This window comes from Aythya marila, assembly GCF_965140915.1.
Source record: "Aythya marila genome assembly, chromosome: 11".
Lineage (NCBI taxonomy): Eukaryota > Metazoa > Chordata > Aves > Anseriformes > Anatidae > Aythya > Aythya marila.
Window position 1 is genome coordinate 21,599,748 of NC_139052.1, and position 17,685 is coordinate 21,617,432.

General features: G+C 71.3%; 3 protein-coding genes across 3 annotated transcripts; 2 read left to right on the forward strand and 1 right to left on the reverse strand.

Moving 5' to 3' along the window:
* Positions 1–132: 132 nt before the first annotated feature.
* On the forward strand, positions 133–12,088 carry SEMA4B (semaphorin 4B). Its single transcript, XM_082769552.1, has 15 exons — positions 133–215; positions 4,130–4,314; positions 6,964–7,124; positions 7,425–7,487; positions 7,580–7,678; positions 7,777–7,888; positions 8,008–8,124; positions 8,227–8,384; positions 8,863–9,044; positions 9,170–9,320; positions 9,456–9,666; positions 9,754–9,869; positions 10,103–10,266; positions 10,344–10,438; positions 10,572–12,088. Exons 2-15 carry the CDS (start codon positions 4,212–4,214, stop codon positions 11,345–11,347), a joined length of 2,508 nt encoding a protein of 835 aa, XP_082625678.1. The 5' UTR covers positions 133–215; positions 4,130–4,211; the 3' UTR covers positions 11,348–12,088.
* An 848-nt stretch (positions 12,089–12,936) lies between these two features.
* On the reverse strand, positions 12,937–15,814 carry CIB1 (calcium and integrin binding 1). Its single transcript, XM_082769591.1, has 7 exons — positions 15,720–15,814; positions 15,434–15,468; positions 15,002–15,104; positions 14,501–14,654; positions 14,112–14,230; positions 13,943–14,031; positions 12,937–13,676 (listed from the first exon to the last, which is right to left on the reverse strand). The coding sequence occupies exons 1-7, from the start codon at positions 15,768–15,770 to the stop codon at positions 13,655–13,657; spliced, it is 573 nt and encodes a 190-aa protein (XP_082625717.1). The 5' UTR covers positions 15,771–15,814; the 3' UTR covers positions 12,937–13,654.
* Positions 15,815–15,894: 80 nt separating this feature from the next.
* On the forward strand, positions 15,895–17,381 carry GDPGP1 (GDP-D-glucose phosphorylase 1). Its single transcript, XM_082769649.1, has one exon. It carries the CDS (start codon positions 16,008–16,010, stop codon positions 17,127–17,129), a length of 1,122 nt encoding a protein of 373 aa, XP_082625775.1. The 5' UTR covers positions 15,895–16,007; the 3' UTR covers positions 17,130–17,381.
* The last annotated feature ends 304 nt before the right edge of the window (positions 17,382–17,685 follow it).

Below are 17,685 nucleotides of genomic sequence, written 5' to 3' on the forward strand. Positions count from 1 at the left end.
CCCCCTCCCGGCCCCCCGCCCCCGAGCCCCGGCCGGGCGGGACGGCGGCAGCGCTGCCGGTGGCGGAGCCGCGGGCGGGGGCGGCCGGGCGGGGCGGCCCTTTGTTGCGAGCGGCGGGCGGAGCAGCCGGAGCCGCCCCGCGCCCCGCCGCGGGCGGGGAGCCCCGGAGCCGCCCCGCGCTGCAGGCGGGTCCCGCCGCGCCGCGCCCGGAGCCGGTAAGCGGCGGGGAGAGGGCGGCGGGGCGCGGGGGGGTGAGTGTGTGAGTGAGTGTGTGTGAGTGTGTGTGTGCTAGTGTGTGTGCATTTGTGTGTGTGAGAGACGTTTGTGTGTGTGTGAGTGTGAGTGTGCAAGGGGGTGTGCACGGGAGGGGCGTGCGGGGGGATGTGCGCGCTGCTGGGGGAGCCCTTGTGTGCGGGGGGAGGTGTGTACGTGCACGGGGTGTGCAAGGCTGCGGGCGGCCACTTGCACGGGGCTCCCACACGCTGTGTGTGTGTGCAGGGGCGGCCACTGCCCTGGGTTTGCCGCGGGGGTGGCAGAGGGCCTGTGTGTGTGCAGTGTGCGTGCAGTGTGCGTGTGTATCCGTGTGTATATCGGTGTGTATATCGGTGTGTATATTCGGTGTGTATCCGTGTGTATATCAGTGTGTATCAGTGTGTATATTCAGTGTGTGTATCCGTGCAGCATGCGTGTGGCTGCGTGTGCAGGGAGCAGGAGCACTCAGGGCTACGTGTGAGGACGGCTGCCCGCCCCAGAGCGTGGGGCTGTGCTCACCGGGGGCGTTCCCAGGTGTGAGTGTTTGCAGGGTGGGGTGTGTGCCTCCCCTAATCCACCCTGCGTGTGTTTACATGTGTGTCGGCGCGCGGTACGCACGGTGCTTGCCCGAGGAAGTGTTCTGGACAGACATCTCGGTTTCTTGTAAGGAGGCGTGTGCGCTCGCTCGGTGTCAGGTATGGGGCACGCGTGTGTGCTGCGTGTGCCACGTGTGTGCGTGTGTGCACAGTGCCGGGATGCCTGCAGGCTGCACGCGTGCTGCGTGTCCCAGGCGTGCCGGCTGCTCCCAGTGGTGTTAGGTACCTCTGCAGCCTCTGGGTTTGGGGGCACTGGGAAAGCGGGGGCCACACAGGTCGTGAGGTCAGGGGCCCCCTTTTCCCACAGGGAGCACCACAGTGAAGGGAGCTGCTGTGGGGTAGGGGGAGCGAGGCCAAAGAACACCAGCACTGGCCTAAACTCTGTGGGGCCAGGGGTGGCTGGGAAGGGGTCACACATCCCTGAGCCAGGGCCCCTTGATTCCTGCACTCCCGGGAGCAGAAGTGCCTAGGCTCAGAGACCACCAGGTCCCAGCCCTCCAAGGGGTGCTTGGTGTCTCAACAAGCAGCTGGGGCTGAGCGTTGTGTCCCATGTGTCCTGCAGCCTCACAGGTCAGCAGCACAGAACAGCAGGCACACAGACCGCACAGGAGAATGAGGTGAGGGAATGGGGGGACGGCTCCATTTTGTAGGGTCCGGAGGGCCCCTGCCACAGGGCCAAAGGTGATGCTGCAGGGCAGCGTGGGGCCAGCACCTAGACAAAGAGAGGGGACGTCCAGGTGGTGGGGCCAGATCTAGCTAGGGAGGCATGGGGCACAGGGACAGGCAGGTGGGAGCAGGGCTGCAGCCCCTTGGGAGGCCCCCAGCTCGGCACGGGACACGGCCGGTGCCTGCGGAACAGGGAAGATGCCCAGGGGCCCTGGGCCCAGGGTGCCCCTCCTGCCCTGCGGCTGGAAGCTGCCGCAGCCCCTGGTCCCGAGCGGGGCCTCTTCCCCGCTGCCTGCCGGCGTGCAGCGAAGCAGAGCAGGCGTGCGTGCTCCTCGCTCCCCCCGCCGTGCTGACCGCGGCTGTGCCGCCCGAGGCGGCCCCGCTCCAGCAGGACACGCGTCCTCCTCTGAGCTGCTGGCGCTGAGCAGCTGGGGCTGGGAGCATCTGTGCGTGAATCAGCAGGGCCCGGCAGCGTGCACGGCTGCAGGTGTGCGTGCGAGCGCGCTCCCGCTCCGCCTGTGTGCGCGGCTGGGGGGAGGAGGGGGTCTTGCGAGGACGGCCTGGTGCTGTCTGGCAGCCGCCAGGAGGGAGCCGAGCTGGGGGCGTGCGCGCCGTGTGTAGGCTGTGTGTAAGCACGGCTGGAGTCTCCAAGCAGGGGACGTGCCTGTGCCGTGCCCGTGCCGGGGCAGGTTGATGAGCAGGGTTTGAGCACGCAGGCAGCGGCGGCGGGGCGGCCCTGGCCCCAGCTCCTCGCAGGCAGCAGCACGGCTCTGCGCCGCCTTCCCAGCCAACTGCGGGAGCAGGGCGGAGGGCTTCAGCGTGGGAATTTGGTGCAAAAACCACCAGCGTGCCTGCCAGTTGACCCTAGGCCACGGGTTTTGGTGCTGCCCGGGCCCGACACCCCGAGCAATTTCCCCATCCCTAACCGCTGTTGCAGGTGGAGGGGCGGGAGGGCTGGCAGGGCGGCCGCACATGTGCGTGCAGGTACGGGCAGAGCCGTGCAGGGCACGCAGGCACGCACATGCCCGCCCGGCCGCTGCGCCTGCGCGCCGAGCGAGGGGCACGGTGCTGCAGGGTGCCCCTCGCGCTGCCCCGCGCTGGCAGCCTGCGTGGGCAGGCGGAGGAGATAAATGGGAGTTTGTCGTAAACAGGCCGGGCTGCCAGCAGCGGGCTGGGGAGCTGTTCCAGGCTCGCCGCCGGCAGGCGCTTAAAGGCGCAGGCTCCGGACTCGCCCCGCTGCCCTGCTCCTGCCCGGCCAGGCAGCCTGCACCGGGGCACCCTGCCTGCCCTGCCCGGCCAGTCCTGCCCACCCTGCCCACCCTGCCCTGCCCGCCTGGCCTGAAAGCGGCCATCCTCCCCCCGGGGGTTCCCACTGCTGCGTGCCGTCACGCCAGGGGGTTGGCACTGCGCTCCCGTGGCCACGCGCAGGCAATGCTCAGGTCCCCAGAGCCCCCGCGGGGATCCCCGGGGTTGCAGCAGGCAGGGGGGGCATCGCTGCAGGGGTGAACGTCCACCCTCCCACCCCACGCAGCGTGGTGCTGCCCAGCCCTGTGACGCAGAATCACGGCCCTGTCTGTGGCGCTTCCCGGGCAAAGGGTGCTGATAAGGCAGGTGGGGTACAGCCCTGGCCCGTGCCCAGGAAGGGACTGCGGCCACAGCGGGAGCGGGGATGGAGCCGAGCCAGGGAGGGAGGCAGGGGCCCCGCTGGTAGCCCCAGGCACTGGGAGCCCCGTTCGGCCCTGGAGTGGGCACCCTCCGGCCATGTCCCACTGGCAGAGCGTGGAAGCGGGGTACGGCCCTGCCAGGATTTTGGGGTACCTCCCGGGCAGGGGGCTCGCATGAGGGCCCCTGCCAGTGGGGGGGCGATGGCCCAGGGGTGCAGGGCTGGGGCTGGCCCAGCGGGCAGCCAGGGGCTCTGCCCCAGGCATAGGAGCAAAGTGTCTGGGCGGGCCTCGACCCCGGGAGGGCTGCCGAGCAGAGACCCTTTTCCCTTTCCCCCCCGTTGCCATGGCAAAATAAGCAGCTGTCATTAATAACGCATTTCCATGGCAACCGCTGGACGAGCGCGGCGGTTCTCTGGGGGTCTGCGGGTGCTTTTGTGAGGGGGTGGCGAGCCCCCCCCCGCCACACACGGCCCCGCACACCGCGGGGCTGGGAGCGGGTCCCGCTGGGCAGCCTGCCCCCGGGGGCGGCCCGTCGGGGGGGCAGCGCCCCTGCCCCGTGCTGCCCGGAGCCGCCCCCCGCGGACACCGGCGGCCGGGAGCTTTGCCCCGGGGATGCTGCGGCCCCGGCAGGGCAGCGGGTGCTGGGATATGCCGGGAGCGCGGGCGGGCGGCCCCGGGGCGCAGCCGGGGAAGCTGGCGGCACGGTGCCGGTGCCGGTGCCGGTGCCCCCTCCCCGGGGGGCGGCGGTGCCCAGCAGCGGGTCCCGGCGGGGCGGGGAAGGCTCCGCGGGGCTGGGCTCGGCTGGGCAGGGCTGGACTGGGCGCTGCGCCCGGTGCCGGTGCCCGAGCGGGCGGGGAGCCCCGCGGGCCGGGGCGGGCCGGGGCGGGCGGGGGGCGGTGCCCGGTGCCGAGCCGAGCCGAGCCGTGCCGCTCAGCCCCTCTCTCCCCACAGGTCTGCAGCGCCCGGGGCGGCTTCGCGGGACGCCGCGGAGGCCCGGCCCGGCCCGGCTCGGCTCGGCCCGGCTCGGCTCGCCATGGCTCCGCGCCCGGCGCTGCCCGTCCTGGCGCACTCGGTGCTGGCGGCGCTGCTGCTCTCGGCGGCGCAGGAGCCGGTGCCGCGGGTCAGCCTGCCCTACGGTGAGTGTCCGACGGGGCTGCGTGGGGGGGGCGGGCGGGGCGGGCCCGGGGGCTGGCCGGGCACCCCCCCGCCGGCACCCCCGGGACCCCGTCCGGGAGCGCGGGGGGGAGCCGCGGCGGCGGGGCTGCCCCGAGCATCTCGCCGTGCCCGACGGCTGCCCCTGGGGGGCGCGGGCTGCCCCCGCCCGCTCGGCCGGGACCGGGACTGGGACCGGGACCGGGACAGGGGTTGGCCTCCCCCGGCCGTGGGACGGAGCCGGCCCTGCCGCCCCGGCGTGGAAACGCCTTGTGACAGCCCGCGGGGTGCTGAGCCTGCACAGCTCCCTCCCAGCCAGCCTGGCAAGCCGGGGCTCGCTGTGCTCCGGGGGCTGCCGGCAGCACGGACACACGGGGAGCAGCAGGGGCTGCGTGGTGGGGATGGGGCAGAGCCCCCGGGCTGCAGGCACGGTAGTCAGGGAGCATGGAGCTGGGGCAGGGTGCTCTTGACCCCGGCGCATGAGGTGCGTGAGTGTGGGAGGGGGCGAGCTGGCCACAGGGGCTGTGCATGTTGGCACTCCGTGCAGCTCCAGCCCTGCCACGGCAGCCAGGGTGCCTGCAGGACCCCCCTCACGGCTGGGGGTGTGCGCAGCCCCTCGCCGTGCCCGGCCCCAGGTGCTCTGGGACCCCCTGGCCCTGGACTGGGCTGGGGAAGGGGCTGGGGAGGGGTGGCCCAGGGCAAGTGGGGTCCTGGCAGGCAGAGCCCCCCCTCGCCCTGCAGAGTCCCTCCTGGCTGCTGCCTGGGGCCATGTGCCACCGGCTGACATCGGGGGGGTCAGCATCCTGCTCCTGGGGGCAGCTCGGGTTGGCACCAGCAGCCATGGGCCCAGCTCCATCGGCCGGCACTGAGGCTGTGGCGTGGGCAGCCCACAAGTGTTGAGGCTCGCTGGGCTCCCAGAGGTGGCTAAATCCAGCTGCCGTTGGCGAGCGGTGCCTGTCCCACGCTGGCTCCCGGCTGGGGACAGCTGGGGAGGGCGCGGTGGCTTTGGGTCAGGATGGTTCTGGCACGGGAGCGCTCTCTGGCTCCGTGCGCTGTGGTTCATTGGCGTGGACGTGGCCCTGCCACGTGCTCCCGTGACCGCTGGCCACAGTTGTGGTGGCACCAGCAGATCTGGGACCTGCTGAGTGGGTTGGGATGGATGGGAGCCCCCGGAGCCAGCGGGACAGCCCAGCTCGGCTCCGTGCCTTGCCACACCGTGCCGTGCCACACCGTGCCTGCACAGACCGGTTCTGGCCCAGCTCTGCCCTCCTGCAGAGGCTGTTTTGGCAGAGGCTGCAGCCTGGGCTCGGGGCTGTGGGGAGAACCTAGGGGGCCTGACCTAGATCCCCCCGGTGCCACTGCAGGAGCGGGCAGGGGGTGCCTGCAGCGTCGTGCATCTGCAAGTGGCTCCTGTGTGGGGCTTGCGGTTGGCAGGGGGGAGGAGCAGGCAAGCTGCTCCCCTTGAGCGGCTGGATGTGCCTCCAGCAGGTTTGTCTGGAAGAAGCAGGTCTTGTCCTAACAGGTCCCCCTGGCAGCCAGCACAGGCTCCAGAGCTCCCAGGCTGGGAGAGCTCTGCGGGGTGCAGGGGCTGCCGCTGCCCCTCTGCTGGCTGCGCTGCACCTGCCACGGGTGGCATAGCCCCGAGACCCGGGCACGGGACCCCCTGGCAGGATGTGGCTCCCCGGGACATCCTTCCCTCCGTGCTGCCACAAGGGAGGCAGCGTCAGAGGGCAGGCACTGGGCCAGGTGCCCTGGACTGTGCCCAGGCTGCCGGGATCAGGGAAGGGCTGTGCCGTGCAGCTCCACGCCGTGCCATGCCTCCTGGGGAGGGAGTCCAGGGTGCTTGTCAGGCGCAGCAGGTGGGGATCAGGGTTGGGAGCGCTGTGTCCCTGTGGGGCTCTCTTGTGCCCCCCCCGTGCCGTGGTGGCAGCAGCAGAGCAGGGAGAGGAGCAGGGCCCTGCCCCGGCAGCGCTGCCAGCACCCGAGCGCACCGGACAGAGTCCGTGCGGTGGCTGGCACTGAGCTGGGGGCCGGGCAGGTCGGGGCATCCCCGGGGAGCTGTGGGTCAGGGGTGAGGGAGTTGGCAGCGTGAGTCAGCCCGACGTGTCCCACTGACACAGCCAGGCCGTCTGAATCAGAGGGCTGCTGGCGCGAGAGGAAGGGCTTCCGGGGCAAGGCCACCCACGCGGGACAGGCGCTCGCCTGACTCAGACGCTGCCTCTGCCCGGGGCCGGAGCGGGCAGCGGCTGGGGCAGTGCCAGGGGGGCTCTGCGGGAGGGGGTCCCCCCAGGGCTGGCCGCAGGGCCGAGCCCTGAGGGGCTGTGCTGCCCTGTGCTGGGCAGAGTGCCTGCAGCGCTGTGCGCCCCAGGGCTGTCCCCGGGGGCCAGGATGCTGCAGCCCGTGCTCCCAGCAGTACAGACATTGCAGCCGTTGGTGGTTTTCCGGGTGTACAGAAGGATGTGGTTCAGCCAGCGCAGCCCATGCTGCCAGCTCCCTCAGCGAGGGGCGAGGGGAGCTGCCCCCTCTCAAAGTCTGCTGCTTTCTGCCTCGAGTCACGGCCGCAGCGGGGGTCGGTGTGGTGCGCGCAGCCCGGAGCAGCGTGCGCGGTGCTGATCCCTCGCTGTCCCCCGCAGACTCTGCCGAGCGGGTCGTGCAGCGCTTCACGGTGCCCGGCGTGTCCAACTACACGGCGCTGCTGCTGAGCCCGGACGGCGGCACCCTCTACCTGGGGGCGCGCGAGGTGCTCTTCGCCGTCAACACCAGCCACTTCCAGCCCGGAGCCCCGGCCCGCAGGGTGAGCCCGTGCAGAGCCCCCCAGGACCACGGAGCCCCGGGGAGGGCTGGGGGCACCGAGCCCAAGTTTGGCAAGGGTTCTGTGCAAGACCTGGTGCTTTTTGCAGCCAGCTGGGACAGCGAGGAGGCTGCTGCCCCGGCTGTGCTGGCAGTGGGTGCTCAGCCCCAAGCGGCTGCTGCTCCTCGTGGGATGGAGCCAAGGGAGGACACTGGCACTGGGGCCAAGCTCTGCCAGCCCCAGGAGGGGTGTCAGGGGGCCAGCCGGTGACGGGGGCTCCCAGTGACTGTCCCCTCTCTGCAGCTGCTGTGGGGTGCGGATGAGGAGAAGAAGAGGCAGTGCGTGTTCAAGGGCAAGGACCCCCAGGTGAGCCCAGCAGGTTGTGCTGCCTGGGGCGGGCAGTGCCCCGTGCGCCGCACCTGCAGGCGTGGTGGCTGAGCCCTGTCCTCCTCCTGCAGAGGGACTGTCACAACTACATCAAGATGCTGCTGCAGCTGAACAGCACCCACCTCTACACCTGCGGGACCTGCGCCTTCAGCCCCGCCTGCGCCTACATTGTGAGCATGGGGAGGGTGCCGGGGGGCCCTGCGGGGCCACAAGTCCCCGGGGTGGGAGGTGGGCACCGTGCCGTGCTCACAGCCCCGTCCCCATGCAGAACGTGCAGCGCTTCAGCCTGGAGCGAGATGCGTCGGGAAGGGTGCTGCTGGAAGATGGGAAGGGACGCTGCCCCTTCGACCCCGAGTACCGGTCCACCGCCGTCATGGTCGGTAAGGCACGCGCTCCCCCGGCCTCTGCGGCGGGACGAACCCCGGCCGGGCATGGGCAGCCCCGGTGGGAGCGGGTCCCGTGTCTGTGCCGGGTCCCAGCAGGAGCCTCTCCCTGGCAGACGGCGAGCTCTATGCCGGCACCGTCAGCAACTTCCAGGGCAACGAGCCCACCATCTACCGCAGCCAGGAGAGCCGCATCGCCCTCAAGACGGAGAACTCCCTCAACTGGCTGCAGGGTGAGGGGGGCCGGGACAGACGTCGGGTCATCGGCCCTGGGCTGGGGAGGAGCGGGGACGGGGATGGGGACGGGGTGGTGCTGAAGGCGCCTGTGCCCCCAGACCCAGTCTTCGTGGGCTCAGCCTACCTGCGGGAGAGCCTGCCTGCCGGCAACCCCGAGGGCGACGACGACAAGGTGTACTTCTTCTTCAGCGAGACTGGCAAGGAGTTCGACTACTTCGAGAACACCATCGTCTCACGCATCGCACGCGTGTGCAAGGTGAGCGTGGGGCAGCGGGGGCACACGTGGGGAGGATGTGCCCAGGGTGTCGCTGATGCGGGCAGGGGGAGGGATGTGGGACCTCCCTGCACGTGTCCATCCCTGGGAAGGGACCAGCACCTGCAGGAGAGCCCTCCGGGGCAGTCACAGCTCCACAGTGCCCAGCCTCGCTCACGCTTGTTGCTGCTGTTTGCCCCACGGGTAGCAGCAGCCCCTCCCTGCCTCCTGTGCCCCCCGATGTAGGGGACACAAACCCGTCCTCCTGGACTGCATTTCCCTTCTGTGCACGCTGCTTTGCTCGTGCCTCCCCAGCTCTGGGGCTGCTCTGGCCAGAGCCTCAGCACTGCCGCATGGACAGACAGAGCCCCTGTCCCCTCAGCCAGCCCCGGGGCTCTGCAGCATGGGGGTGTCCCCGTGGGGCTCCCCCGTGGGGCAGCGGAGCCATCGTGCCCTGCCCTGACCCCCGGTGCCTGCACAGGGGGACCAGGGCGGGGAGCGGGTGCTGCAGAGGCGGTGGACGACCTTCCTGAAGGCACAGCTGCTGTGCTCGCACCCCGAGGACGGCTTCCCCTTCAACGTGCTGCAGGACGTCTTCGTGCTCACGCCGGGGGAGCTGCGCTGGAGGGAGACGGTCTTCTACGGGGTCTTCACCTCGCAGTGGTGAGCGGCGTGGGGGCCGCGGGGGGCAGCGGGGTCGGTTCTCGCCCCCCCTGGGTTCCCAGAGGCGTGTGAGGCTCAGCGGAGCCGCGGTGCCTGATCCTGCCGTGGGCTTCACCTCTCCCCAGGAACAAGGGTGGCCTGGGCAGCTCGGCGGTGTGCGCCTTCCCCATCCGCAGCGTGCAGAGGGCCTTCAGCGGGCTCTACAAGGAGGTGAACCGCGAGACACAGCAGTGGTACACAGACACCAGCCCCGTGCCGGAGCCCCGTCCAGGCACGGTACGTGCCCCTGGGCACAATAACTGCAGGATGGGGCAGCCCCTGCGCCCGCCCCCACCTCCATCCTGGCTCCTGGCAGTGGCAGCAGGGCCACCCTCTGCTCACACCCTGGCTGACCCCCATCTCCCTCCCCAGTGCATCACCAGCCACACGCGGCACATGAAGATCAACTCGTCCCTCCAGATGCCGGACCGGGTGCTGAACTTCATCAAGGACCATTTCCTGATGGACAGCCCCGTCCGGAGCCAGCCCCTGCTGCTGCAGAGCCACCTGCGCTACCAGCAGATCGGCGTCCACCGCGCGCAGGGCCTCCATGGCACCTACGACGTCCTCTTCCTGGGCACGGGTGGGTGCAGATGGGGGCTGGATGCGATGGGATGGGATGGGAGCTGCGTGTCCTCAGCCCCACTCAGCACAGCCCTTGTGTTCACAGACGACGGCCGCTTGCACAAGGCTGTGCATGTGAACCACAGGGTGCACATCATCGAGGAGATCCACCTCTTCCCCGCCGGGCAGCCCGTTCTGCAGCTGCTGCTGGACCACGACCAGGCAGGGGCCGGGCACGGGCGCTGTGGGGTTGGAGCAAGGGGAGGTGTTGCGAGGGGCAGGGATCTGCTCGTGGTTTGGGGATCCCTTTCTCCCTCCTTGCCAGGCCCCCGCTGTGCTAGGAGCTGTGACTCCGAGCCCAAGGCTGGGGAGCCCCGGGGGGCTGGGGTCCGGCCCTGCTGCAGGTGTTGGGGCCGGGGCCGTGACGCTGCCCCCCTCCTGCCTCCCCACTGCAGGGCCTGGTGTACGCAGCCTCCTACACGGTGGTGGCTCAGGTGCCCTTTGCCAACTGCAGCCTGTACCGCAGCTGCGGCGAGTGCGTGCTGGCGCGGGACCCCTTCTGCGCCTGGAGCCATGGCGCCTGCCGCAGCACCGCCCTGCACCCTTCGGCGCACCCCCAGTAAGTGCTGTGCCCCGGGAAGAGCTGCACCCAGCCCCCTGCAGCCCCCAGTGCCTCACCCCCTTCCTCTGCCCCAGGCTCTGGGCCCAGGACATCGAAGGCGCTGACACGGAGCGGCTCTGCCAGTCGGCCAACGTGTCCCAGCCCCGTCCCCGCATCCTTCTGACCCCAGGTGAGATGCTGCCGGGGCGCTGCGCTGGGGCAGGGGCTGCTGCCGGCCCCAGGCCCCCGCTTGGCCCCCCCAGCACCCCCAGCAGCAGGGTCCCGCGGCCTCGCTGACGTCCCCGCGGGTTGTCTCCCCGCAGCCTCGCACACCCCGTGCCAGCAGATCCAGCTGCCTCCTAACGCGGTGCGCCCGCTGCCCTGCCGCCTGCTCTCCAACCTGGCCTCGCGGCGCTGGCTGCACAACGGAGCCCCCGTCAACGCCTCCTACCTGGTGCTGCCCGAGGGGGCCCTCATCCTGGTGGGCAGCCCCGAGCGCGCGGGCACCTACGAGTGCTGGTCGCTGGAGGAAGGCTTCCGCAAGCTGATGGCCAGCTACTGCGTGGGCGTGCAGGAGCTGACCCACGGGCCCCTGGAGGCCGGCAGCAAGGTGTCCGCCGGCCGGGATGCGCTGGAGGCCGTCAGCACCTCGCGGAGCACCTCGGCGGTGGGCAGTGCCGCAGCCCGGCTGGAGGGCAAGACCTACTGGACCGAGTTCCTGGTGATGTGCGTGCTCTTCGCCACGGCCGTGCTCGTGCTGGCCCTCTTCCTCCTGCACCGGCACCGCGACGGCATGAAAGCCTTGCTGGAGCCCGCAGACCCCGGCCGGCACCAGAAGCCGCCCCGCAAGCCGGTGGAGAGCCTGCCCCTGAATGGCAGCAGCCTGCCCAGCGCCGTGCCCGAGCACAAGGGCTACCAGGCCCTGCAGGACAACTACATCGTCAGCACCCCCGTGCACGAGCCCCCGGGCACCACGCGCACCTTCTCCGAGTCGGAGAAGAGGCCCCTCCACGTCCGGGACAGCTTCGTGGAGGTGTCTCCAGCCTGCCAAAGACCCCGGGTGCGCCTGGGCTCTGAGATCCAGGACTCGGTGGTGTGACGGGGGCTGAGAGCCCAGCCCCCTTGCGCACGACTGCCTCTGCTCTGCTGAGCCTCGCCGGCCCGCGGTGCCGCGGCTGGGATCGGTGTTCGTCTGTGTGTGCATGCCCGGAGCCCGCGCCCGCCACGCCACGTGCTCAGCTGCTGGGGCCCCCCGGGGGCTGCCCGGGCACCACCTCAGCTCCAACCCCACGCCCTGGGATGGGTCTAGGGGCTCCCAGCGTGGAGGGGCATCGCGTGCCTTCCAGGGACGGGCGGGATTCCTCCCGCATCCCTGCCGCGGGACGGACACGGTGCCCGGCACGGGCTGCCGGCGCAGCCCAGGACCCGTCTATGCAGAGGGTGGGGGGGGTCGGCCGCAGCCCCCCAAACCCTGACTCACTGTGACGTCCCACTGCGGGACTCAGAGCCACGCATGCGGCCGGGTGGTGCCAGAGCGCAGCGGCCCCGCGGCATGTGCTGTGTGTCCGTGCTTGGTTCGGTTTTAATATGTTGAAAATGTGAATTGTGTCCTGGGGAGGGGGGGGGGGGGCAGCAGGCAGCAGAGCCCACCCCGTGCAGGGCTGGCAGGGCCCAGGCCCCTCGCCCCTGCGCTCCCCGATGTGCGTGTGCAGAAATGTCTGTGGTTTTTACATAAAGTTCTGGTGTCTCCTTTGTACGCGTGTGTGCTGCTGCGGCTGGCGGGGCCGGGGGCTGTGCCCAGAGCTGGGACCAGACCCCCAGAGGGACCCGGCTGTGGCACAGGGACATGGTGCTGGGGCAAGGACCCTGCGCACAGCACAGCGCCACTCATCAGCCCTCGCGCCTGGGAAGCAGCGAGCTCTGCACCAAGCTGGCGTGCTGGGGCAGGATCCCCCCCCGGGACCAGCACTGCCTCGCTCCCGGCCGGCCCAGCGCGCCCAGCTTCCTGCCCAGCCTGTTCTGGGACATCAGAAAAGCCACCGGAGGCGTCGGCTGGTGCCGTGCCAGCAGACGCAGCCCCTGGGGCCGCAGGCCGCGGCTGGCAGATACCATCAGCGCTGCGGGGCACTGAGCTGGAAGGGCCGGCACCGCCGGGAGCGAGGAGCTGGGACGTGAGAAACGTCTGCGAGCCGGGGCCAGGCTCCAGCAGCACCAGGCGCAGCGCTGGGGGAGGCCGGGAGCCGCGGGCTCCCCGCACGGGGCCGTTGCAGCGGCTGGCAGCCGGCCAGGGCGAAGCCCGCTGGATGAACAGACACAAAGCCCCGGCGCTGCTCGCCCCAAAGGTAGCTGCCTGCCCTGGATTTCCTTTTGTGCCTCCTGCTTAAGAGCCGAGCTCTTTGTGCAGCGCCCGCTGAGCGCGCTGGGAAACAGCTGCTGGTGCTCCCGAGGAGGGAGGCGTCCCCCCGAGGGTGGAGGTGCCCCCCGAGGGTGGAGGTGTTCCCCGGCAGCGCCTGGCCCCCCACAGGACCCGTTCCCATCCCTGGGAGCTGCGGCTGGCACACGCAGAGGGGCCTGGCAGGAGGCCGTGTCCCCAGCACCCCTCATGGCAGCGGTCCTGCAGCGCCGGGGGCTGCCCCCCCCTCCTCCATCCCCTGGGGCGAGACAAAAGCAGCAGGGCCAGGCAGAGGGTGAAACCAGAGCCCTTTATTTGTCCTCTCCAGAGCACAGAGAGGAAGAGGCCAGGCGCTCCTTGCACCATGCTGAGCTGAATGCGAGCCCGAGGAGGGGCAGAGAGGAAAAGAAAAGGAAACCCAGACCCTGAGCGCGCTGATGCTGCGGCAGAGTGCGGCTGCGGCTCCTGCTGCCCCGGGGCCAGCCCTCCAAGCAGCGAGGGGCAGCTCCGGAGTGGCACGAGGACAGCATGGCTGCTGGGACATTGCATCTGAGGTGGATTGTTTCTTAGAAGAATCCCTGTTGTGCAGGAAGGCCCCGAGGAAGAGCAGTGGAAGGCACAAACTGGTGCTGTGGGCGGTGGGGGGGCTGTGCTTGGTGCAGCGTGGCCGCAGCCAGGAGCACCTCTGTGCCTGCCCCAACCCACCGCAGAGCTGTGCTTATGAAGGGCTAAAATCTGATCCTGGGGCAGCAGAGCTGCTGCCTGGTCTGGTGGACATGCCCGGGACCGTGGAAGGCAGCGTCCCAGGACCACTCATCGGCTGCAGAGCCCTGCGGACGCCTGCTGGGCATCGGAAGGGAGCAGGAGCAGAGTCCTGCCTAAGGCACTGTGGTACTGCCAGGCTGGTGAGGCGCAGGGCCCTCTGCCGCCCTGCTCACTGGAAGAGGAAATGTCTGAGACCATGAAGAGCTGTGGTAGCTGGAGAAGCAGTTCTGCTGGAGAGCTGCAGGGCTCTCACAGGACGATCTTGAAGGAGCTGCAAGAGACACGACAAGTTCTGCATCTCCTCACGGTGCTGCAAGCGGGTGGTGTGCGAGCAGCCTGTGCTCTAGGGACACATCACCCTGTGCCAGAGGCCTCTACAGAGTTATCATGGCATGAAGTTCCCTTCACTGTTACAGGAGACCTCGTGAGGGATAGGCTTGTTCCCATGAGAGCTCTGCCCCAAAGCCAGCACAGCAGTCGGGGTGGGCTAGCCCCAGAGAGAGCCCCCTGGGACTGCACCGCTGCAGGCCACGGTACCTGACAAAGTCCGGGGAGCGGGAGACAACGTGCTGGAACTCAGAGAGGTTGATGGTGCCGTCCTTGTCGATGTCTGACTCCTCCAGGATCTGCAGGGGAGAGAGAAAAGCAGTGAGCTCTGCGTGGCCAGGACCATGCAGCGACCCCTGCCCAGCCTGACGGTCCTCACGTTCTGGATGAGCTGCTCCATCTCCGCGTTGCTCAGAGACACCTCCTCGCCTTGCCCCGTCAAGCAGTTGACCAGCTTCTCCAGGTCCTTTCTGGACAGAGTCCCATCCTCGTCAAAGTCTTTGGGGAGAGGAAAGTTACATCTCGGCAGGGCCCCCGTGCCTCGAGTCAGAAGCACTCATGCTTAGGGAAGGGGGGGCCTGGATGACCTGCAGGCACAGCGACCCTGCACTGCACATCTTACGCACGCCCTGCCGAATGCATGGTCCCCGCAGGGAGTCCCTAAAGCTGCCGCTGCTGTGGGCACCCTGAGGGCCCTGCCGGCCCTCGCAGGCTGTCCCCAGCCACGGGGGGAGGATCCCAGAACACTGCGTCTGCCCCTCGAGTTACCAAAGATGCGGAAAGCGTAGTGGGATTTGATATCCGGGGTGGCGGAGTCGCTGAAGACACTCAGCATGTCGAGGAAGTCTTCAAAGGACATGCTGTCGTCCCCCTCCTCCGAGGTGGAGAAGACCCTGCAGATCCGGTGCTGGAAGGGGTTTGCCTGCCGAGATGGGGGGGCTCAGGGCAGGCTCCCACAGGTGCCAGGCCCCGCAGAGCACTGCCCCGCACACCCGGGGAGCCCCACGCTGCCACCAGGCCATGGCGCACAGTGCAGCTGTGCCACCCCAGGCAGCAGGGCCCTCAGCCCAGTGGCACAATGGGGACGAAGGATCCAACTGTGGGCACAGCTGATATGGGGTGGGCGATATGCTGCCCGAGTGTCAGTCAGAGCAGCACGGCAAGGACTGAGCGTGGGCACCACGGGGGTCCCGAGGGGTGAGCGCTGCCCTGCCCAGATGCAGCCCCCCGGGGAGCAGCGCGGGGTCCCGCTGCCGCCAGGCTCCGTACCCGCAGCTCGGGCAGCGTCAGGATGCGGCTCTTGGGAACACGCCGGGAGCAGGCATTGTCCCTCTGCTCCTTTGGCAGCAGCTCACTGAACCTCTTGTAGGCACTTGAGGAGGCAAGAACAAGAGCGGCTCTGTGCGGGGGCAGCCCCCGGGCCGGGGGCAGCGCGGGGCCAGCACCGGCTCCCGGCACCGGCCCCGGGGGGCGAGGACCCGGCCCCGCCGCCCGTCCCCCGCGTGCCCCGGGCGGCCCCGCTCTAACCGGGCACCGTGCCCGGGGCGGCCGCACCCAGCGACCTTCGCACCGAGCCGCCGGCACCCCGCGGGCAGGGAAACGGCTCTGCCCGGCCCCGGGCCAACCTCGCCGCCCCCCCCCCCCCTGCCCCGGGGCAGCCCCCCTCCCGCAGCGGAGCCCCCCCTCGGCCCGGGCACTCACAGCAGGATCTCCTGCTTGCTCAGGAAGGTCAGCTCCTGCGGGCACAGCGCGCGTCAGCTCCGCCACCGGGCGGCCCCGGGCCCTCGGCGGGGACCCGAGCCCGGCCCCGGCTTCCCCCCGGGGTCCCCGGAACCCCCCGGTCCCGTCCCCTCCGCCTCGAACCCGGCCCCATCCCCTGCGCCCCCCGGTCCCGGAGCCCCCTCGGCCCCCTCCCCTGCACCCCCCGGTCCCGGTGCCCCCGGTCTCAACCTCCCCCGGTCCCGGTGACCCCCGGTGCCGCCCCCACCTGGTACTCGCGCAGCGCCTCCCTGTGCAGCAGGCTGCCCGCGCCCCCCATGCCGCCGGTGCCGCTTCCGCCTCCACGTCACTGCCGCTGCCATGGCAACGCCCCCCCCGCCCCGCCCCGCCCCACCTCCGGTACCGCGCGGCACGTGGGGAAGGGGCGGGGGGACCGGCACCGGGACACCGGGACACCGGCACCGGGGGCAGCTCGGGGCACGGGGCCGGCCCTGGCACCGCGGCGCTCACCCGGCCGCCCCCCCCTCTCCCCCAGCAGGTCCCGGCGGCACCGAGCATGGCGGCGGCGAGCAGCGGGGAGCAGCCGGGGCCGTGCAGCAAGGACCAGCCGGGGCCACCGGACATCCCCGAGCCCGAGGACTTCGTGTACGGGGAGGACGAGTTCGAGCTGCAGGGGGTCTCCTGGCCCGGCACCGCGCCGTCCCGCTTCGACCGGGCCCTGCTGGGCGCATGGCAGGACCGCATGGCGCGGGGCCTGTTCCGCTACCGCCTCGAGGAGCTGCCCACGCGCGTGCTGCCCGGCGCCATGGGGCTGGTGGCACAGCTCAACCCGCAGCGCGCCACGCAGCGCCGGCCGCCGCAGGCCATCTGCAGCCTGACGCAGCCCTTCGACCCGCAGCAGTTCAACTTCACGCGGATCCGGCCCGGGGAGGTGCTGCTGCGCCTGCGGCGCCGCTCGGGGGGCGACCCGCCGCCCCTGGACCGCGTGCTGGTGGCCATCAACGTCAGCCCGCTGGAGCGCGGCCACGTCCTGCTGCTGCCCGAGCCGGCGCTGGGGCTGCCGCAGGCGCTCACCCCGCAGCTGCTGCGCTTCGGGCTGGAGGCCGTGCTGCTCAGCACCCAGCCCGGCTTCCGCGTGGGCTTCAACAGCCTGGGCGCCTCGGCCTCCGTCAACCACCTGCACCTGCACGCCTTCTACCTGGCCCACCCGCTGCGCGTCGAGTCGGCGCCCGCCGAGCCGCTGCTCCCCGAGGGGGGCCCGGCCCTGCTGCGGGACGTGCCGGCGCCCGCGCTGCTGTTCTACACGGCGGGCGCCGAGCTGCGGGCCGTGGCGGAGGCGGTGTGCGGGCTGGCGGCCGGGCTGGCGGCGCGGGGCCTGGCCTACAACGTGTTCGCCACGCGGGGAGCGCCGCCGGCGGGGGGGGCGGCGGCCGCGGGGCTGCGGGTGCTGCTGTGGGCGCGGCGGCCGAGCTTCGAGGAGCCCGAGGGGCCCGACGAGGCGGTGCCGGCCGTGGCGCTGTGCGAGCTGGCCGGGTACCTGCCCCTGCCGGCCGCCGCCCCCTTCGCGGCGCTGTCGGAGGCCGAGGCGCTGCGCGCCCTGCGCCGCCCGCTGCTGCCCGAGCCCGAGCTGCGCCGCCTGCTGCGGGAGCTGCTGCCCGGCACGCCGCGGGACACGTGACCCCTCCCGGGACACGTGACCGCCCGCCCACGTGCCCGCCTCTCGATGGTTGCGGGGGGGGGGGGGGGCGTCGCCATGGAGACGGCGGCGGCCCCGCAGCGGCGCCATGGAGGCGGGCGGGGGGGGCGCGGCCGCGGGGGCTGCGGGCGGGAGCCGGGCCCCGGCCCCCGGCACCGGCACCGGGCACGGGCACGGCGCCGCCGGGACCCCCCCGTCCGGCACGGGCACGGGGCCGCGGGGGAAGCGGAAGAAGCGCAGGCGAGTGCGGCGGGAGGGGGCGGCGCGGGGCGGTCTGTCCGTCCGTCGGTCCGTCTGTCTGTCCACCCGTCGGTCCGTCCATCAGTCCGTCTGTCCGTCTGTCCGTCGGTCCGTCCGTGCTGCCCGCGGCCGCGCACATAAAGCCTGTCGGTTCACGCCCCGTGTCCTGGTGTCTGTCCCGGGGCGCGGTGCCCGTGTGCCCCCCGCAGCAGGGCAGGACGCGAGGTGCCGGCTGGGCCCTGCCCCGGTGAGGCCTCTGGGGCCCCTCCAGCACGGAGCAGGAGCTCCGCGACCACCA

Bases quoted from the DNA above. Each gene is read 5' to 3' on its own strand.
- SEMA4B (XM_082769552.1), top strand. From the start codon at position 4,212: ATGGCTCCGCGCCCGGCGCTGCCCGTCCTGGCGCACTCGGTGCTGGCG. The intron at 7,125-7,424 runs GTGAGCCCGTGC...CCCTCTCTGCAG, and splicing joins CCGGAGCCCCGGCCCGCAGG to CTGCTGTGGGGTGCGGATGA. The intron at 7,889-8,007 runs GTAAGGCACGCG...TCTCCCTGGCAG, and splicing joins GTCCACCGCCGTCATGGTCG to ACGGCGAGCTCTATGCCGGC.
- GDPGP1 (XM_082769649.1), top strand. From the start codon at position 16,008: ATGGCGGCGGCGAGCAGCGGGGAGCAGCCGGGGCCGTGCAGCAAGGAC.
- CIB1 (XM_082769591.1), bottom strand. From the start codon at position 15,770: ATGGGGGGCGCGGGCAGCCTGCTGCACAGGGAGGCGCTGCGCGAGTAC. The intron at 15,105-15,433 runs GTGAGTGCCCGG...TGCCTCCTCAAG, and splicing joins AGCAAGCAGGAGATCCTGCT to TGCCTACAAGAGGTTCAGTG. The intron at 14,032-14,111 runs GTGAGGACCGTC...TCTCCCCTGCAG, and splicing joins TGGAGCAGCTCATCCAGAAC to ATCCTGGAGGAGTCAGACAT.